This window comes from Sesamum indicum, linkage group LG10 (assembly GCF_026168435.1).
Source record: "Sesamum indicum cultivar Baizhima isolate 11 linkage group LG10, ASM2616843v1, whole genome shotgun sequence".
NCBI classification, from domain to species: domain Eukaryota; kingdom Viridiplantae; phylum Streptophyta; class Magnoliopsida; order Lamiales; family Pedaliaceae; genus Sesamum; species Sesamum indicum.
This window is the reverse complement of record NC_142666.1, coordinates 20,550,351-20,555,605: the sequence shown is the minus strand read 5'-3', so window position 1 is coordinate 20,555,605 and position 5,255 is coordinate 20,550,351. Positions and strand designations below refer to the sequence as shown.

At 38.1% G+C, this 5,255-nt stretch overlaps 1 protein-coding gene across 2 annotated transcripts; it reads right to left on the bottom strand.

The window, feature by feature from the left end:
* Nucleotides 1-559: 559 nt before the first annotated feature.
* On the bottom strand, nucleotides 560-4,819 carry LOC105171433 (putative serine/threonine-protein kinase At1g54610). Of its 2 annotated transcripts, XM_088885804.1 has the most exons (8): nucleotides 3,630-4,819; nucleotides 3,249-3,533; nucleotides 2,810-3,127; nucleotides 2,238-2,465; nucleotides 1,941-2,041; nucleotides 1,601-1,718; nucleotides 1,428-1,448; nucleotides 560-1,145 (listed from the first exon to the last, which is right to left on the bottom strand). In XM_088885804.1, the coding sequence occupies exons 1-8, from the start codon at nucleotides 4,041-4,043 to the stop codon at nucleotides 840-842; spliced, it is 1,791 nt and encodes a 596-aa protein (XP_088741930.1). In that variant the 5' UTR covers nucleotides 4,044-4,819; the 3' UTR covers nucleotides 560-839. The 2 variants fall into 2 exon arrangements, with proteins under 2 accessions (XP_088741930.1, XP_011090852.1); XM_011092550.3 differs by lacking the exon at nucleotides 1,428-1,448 and having other exon boundaries at nucleotides 3,630-4,816.
* Nucleotides 4,820-5,255: the final 436 nt, after the last annotated feature.

Here is a 5,255-nt window from a genome sequence, read left to right as displayed (position 1 = left end):
CAGAAGACATAGAAGCTGCAACCAACCAATATCCAATTCCATGTAAATATAGAGTTGTAAAACAGAAATAAAAAAGAAAAAAGAAAACAAACCAAGAAGAAATAGCAGAGCAGAAGTGGTAGAAGAAAGCATGGACAAGGCCTAATGGGCGTCGTGAAGCACCGTCCCAATCAAGGCCCGATGGCCCGCTTGCTTGGTTCACCGCTCTCATTTCTCACCAAAATAAAAATGAAGTTTAACACACAAGACTTAGTACTGTAGTAAGAGAGAGAGAGAGAGAGAGAGAGAGAGAGAGAGAGAGAGTTTTGATGAAAATTTGCATGCTGTTGTTGTGGTGGTGTCAAGTGTCAACATGTAATGTACACGTATCCTATCATATCATCTCATCTTCATTTTCTTTTCTTTCTTTACATATATATCCATTTTGCTGCCTTTTAATTTCTTTTATTCATCTTTCCACATTTTCTTTTTTCTTGAAAAGAGAATATAAAACCAAACTAAAAAATGATGCGATTTCAATCTCCAAATAAACAACCAAGTAGAGAGGGGCTGCTCACCATAACCAACAAAATTGGTCTCCACATTCACAACTGCACTGTTGGCAGTGTGTAATTCAATTCAGTAACACATATTACACATAGTCAATGGAACAAAGAATTTCAATATTACCAATACATAAAACATTCTCAACATCACATAAGAATGGTAGAAACAAGAAATGTGAGACTCAAAACATACTTTACCTCTTAAACACTTGGATAGTTTCCCGGTACAGATACAACACACACACACAATCTGCGTCTGTTGATCTGGCATTTGTATAATGGGGTTATGCTATATTACATGTCATCTTTATCCTTATTCCGACTATAATTCTTGTCTTTCCGGTAATCCTTCTTCGATGGTTTTGATTTTCTTTTTGGAGCACCAACAGCACCAGGATCCACCAACGGCCCCGACCAAGTTTGCATTGGATCTTTGGAGTAGGAGAAATTCATGGAACTGAACGGCACTTCTGGAGGATCAAAGGTTGGGTCCATGTGGTGGGACGATCCCAGAGGATAACCAAGTCCGCCGTCCTGGTGTGGAGGGGGAAACTTCTCGCTTTTGCTCTTTGCGTTTGCGTGGGTAATTAGACGCCGTCTCTGCATCATGGGACCAAAAGTAAGTTACTGTAACATCTGTAGGACGATAAAAGAGTAATGTTCTCATGTGATACTTGTGTTGTCCATTTGAAGTGCAAAAGGAGCATGTTCACTGTTTCTTGAAAATGGTTAAAGTCAAAACCACCGTGATCCCAACACTAGCATGGGCTAGATTGGTTCCATTTTCATCTCTCGTTATTCTCAAGCATAAGGCCAACATTCTCAATAGTAAATGTATTCTAGATAAATGAATTTCCATCCCCAAAAGTTACACTCTCTTACGGGCGATTTTAAGTTTTCCATCTGCACAAGTAAATAAATCATGTCCAACATCAAGAACAATAGGGCAAATATCACAATAAATTATTATTCTGTGGAAATTTTGTAGTATAATATGAAGGTGACAGTATGAAGAACCAAAAGAGATGGTAACTAATGCATATTAAATGGCATACATCGATATTGGCTTGTAGCTCAGCGTTAGCTTCAGGTGCAGGCATTGCTCGCATCCCCCTTTCACGCGTTCGAGTTTTCTTCACGCCATCAGCTTGAGCTTTACCAGCAGCTCTTAACCTATAATCACACAACTCATGTTAAACTTTTAATGAATATGTAACTGATCAGAAACTTATCAACACCCAATCAACAGAATAAACCAAAATAAACAAGATGTGAAAAATCAAGCCCAATCTGCAAAAACAGAACTTGTAATTGTATAGCTTGCCTTCAATTGGATCTAAAAATACAACTATAAGGGGGTAAATAAGTCTATGGAGCTAAAATGATTTTCCAAACCTTCGAGCTTCTTCATCACGGCGCTTAGCATCCATCTCCTTGCTTGGTGGGTACTTTGGAAGGCTGGAAGGGTCACATGCATAAGGCTTGGTTGTGAAGAACTGAGAGGACAAAAATAGATGATCCATGTTATTTTGTTTGATCCACAATTAATATCTACAAAAAATTAGATGAAAGAAATTAAGTATCACAAAGCCGAAATAAGATGATGGGACAGATACAGTTGCAGGGTGCTCAAAAGGTTATCCATAAAAGAGAAGCGTTGTGATTATATTGAAAGGGAGAAAGAAAACTCACTTCACTTTTTAATGCAGCTGTCGCAGTCTGACGCTCACTTGGATCAATTGCAAGTAGAGTGTCAATTAAAGGCAATGAAGATGGCGGGAAATCTTTAAATGTCTCCTTTATGCATCTTTTATATGCCTGTTGCGGCTTGAATATGGTTGCATGAGGAAGCTTTGACTTCTTCCAGTATTCTTCAGATGGAGAACCGCATAACTTGAAAATTCTGTGCAGTTGTTCCACCTAGGGACAATATGTAGTAATCAAATAGTAAAGCTCGTAGCCATAAATACGTGCTAAGCATAACTTCAAACAATACAAGAACACATGTCACGTTAAGCCATGATCATAATGTAGTAATGTGAATACTTGTGAAGGGAACAGACTGCTCGAGTGATCCTCAATCAAACCATGAAGTATCCAGAGGTGAGCCTGTTGCACTGAGCATTAGCTCTCTGGATCAAACTCATTTTAGGAAGTCGTTCTTCAGACCTTAGTTCACCTCTTTAAAAAATATTTCTTATGCACAGTAACTTGTTATAATTCCTTTCACAACACATTATTTTTCTATGAGCTACAAAGTTTACCTCTGTCCGGCCAGTCATGATGGGCTTCCCAGCAAATAGCTCAGCTAAAATGCACCCGGCACTCCACAAGTCCACACCAACACCATAGTCAGTGGCACCAAGAAGCAGCTCTGGTGGCCTATACCAAAGAGTAACTACACGACTAGTCATTGGCTGTTTATTATTAGGGTCAAAGGTGGAAGCCAATCCAAAATCAGCAATCTTAAGAACTCCTCCATCATCAATAAGGAGATTTGACCCCTTAATATCACGATGCAGAACATGGCGGTTGTGGCAGTGTTCGAGGCCAGATAAAAGCTGATGCACGTAGCATTTAACCTATCATGTCAATCAAAATACAGAAACATAAGAAAACTACTCCGAAGCTCTAAAGAACTACCAGCACCCATCAATAAGTGAGAGAAAAAAATTAAAGAAATAAGAGCTACTGAAATTCCACCTGAGGCTCTGTAAACTTGATCCCAGGGCTCGAAGCAAGTCCAGCCAAATCATGCTCCATGTAATCGAACACCAGATACAAACTACACGACATCCTTGATGTCACTAATCCTTGCAATTTCACGACATTAGGATGATCCAAGCGGCGCAAAATCAAAATCTCCCTAGCCATAAATCTCACACTCTCGGGCTCCAAATTATCGAATCTAACCTTCTTTAATGCAACAATCTTCCCTGTTATGGCATCTCTAGCTTTATAAACATTACTATAAGTGCCTTGTCCAATCTAAACAAGATCACCAAGCACAAAAAATACAAAGAATTAGGAACGAATAGAGTAACATAAAGAAAGAACATAGTAACTAAAATAATAACCTCTTGCCTTATCAATTTTTTCAAAAGAATCAGCACGACGAGGTGTCCATCCATTGATTGCCTCTCCTGCCACAGCAGAGAGCCAAGAAGGCCATCCAGCGGCCACTTGCTCACCGTGGATGTGCTTGGGGGGATTGCTTAGCCTCGGATTTGGCTTAGACCTCCTCCTCTCACCTCTAGCTCGACGTGCATTTTCATCCTTCTGGTCCTCCTCCTTCTGATCACCGCCATTCTGAGTTTGACCACCACCACCTCCGGACTGCTCTTCTGCTTTATTTACTGAACCAACTACTACTTTCTCCTTCCTCCCTGATGGCACCGAAAAATCTTTCTCATCTCCCTTTCCTCTCCCCTTTCCAACTACAATATCACCACTAGGTGGCCCAGAAGATGAAATCGCTTTCCCAAAAACACACCCCATTTCTCAATAATCCTAACCCTCATTTCTCACCACACAGCATACTCTTGCACCTCATTCAAAACCCACCAAAATATGACCAACCAGAAAGACAAAAATCAAGATCCTAAAGCGTGGGGTAAAGGTCAACTTCCGACCCACATCAATGAAATATCCTTAACTCAATCTAGCACATGAGAAAGAAACTCAATAGCAAGACGCACGGAAGCCCGAATTTGAGCAAATAAACCAAATGGATCCTAACAAATGAATCAAATAAACAGCCACAAGTGTATTTAACAAGGAATTGATTAATAAAGCACTGATCTTGTAGTATAATGGGAAAAGGGATAAAAAAACAGCTATGCAGCCCAGAAAAGCAGAAGTAGCAATTATGATTTGGTGAAGCCCACAGCTTATGAAAGCCAAGAACAATATGGTAACAAGCCAATATACCTAAAAAAGCAAAGACAGTATTAAACAACACAACGCTTCTTTTCCATATGAGATTGAAGAAAAGATCAGAGAGTAAGCTAAAGCTCGCAAAGGTGAACTCCCCCACTTTCTGGTTGGGTCAAAAATGGGAAAAGTACTGTGTTTTCTTAATGTGAAAATCTGAGTGGAAAATACGATCAACGCAGCAGATCTGTATTTGTGAGTATATGATTTGTTACCATTTTTCTCGAATTAAATACAGAAAGAGAGGGAGTTGTTTGTGTGGGCAGATCTTTTGGCCGGGAGCGAAATGAAAATTACTTGCACTGTTGCAAGTCAACAGAGTTTCATATGTTTTTTGTTTTTCCCAGAGATTTCATGGAATTGCCTACTTTTATTCTTTTTTTTCCTTTACTTTGGGTTTAACTTTTTTTTTCTTGTCATGTATTATTGGATTTCCTTATTACATACATATTAGGGTATGTTAGGTGTAGCTCTCCTCAAATTTTATACAAAATATAAATACATTTTATTATTTAAAAAATAATCAACAATTATGCAACTCTTAAATAATAAAATAAAAATATGGATTTTATCCTTGTGAGAATTTTAAGTCATATATATATAATAATATTGGGACGATGTTATTATTAAAATAAAATTAACAAAATTGACGTCGACAGATATTATATAAAATTCAAAAGAATATTTAAGGCATTTCAATACAAAATCAAACCTAACAAAATAGATAAATTGTCAAACGAGTATTATTATTAATAGTATTGATAATTTTTTAAACAA

What these genes read in the sequence shown, in the direction of transcription:
- LOC105171433 (XM_088885804.1), bottom strand. Translation starts at nt 4,043, where the DNA reads ATGGGGTGTGTTTTTGGGAAAGCGATTTCATCTTCTGGGCCACCTAGT. An exon ending in TCAAGTTTACAGAGCCTCAG is followed by an intron (nt 3,128 to 3,248) that starts GTGGAATTTCAG and finishes TTGACATGATAG; the next exon opens with GTTAAATGCTACGTGCATCA. An exon ending in CAGCTGCATTAAAAAGTGAA is followed by an intron (nt 2,042 to 2,237) that starts GTGAGTTTTCTT and finishes TTGTCCTCTCAG; the next exon opens with TTCTTCACAACCAAGCCTTA.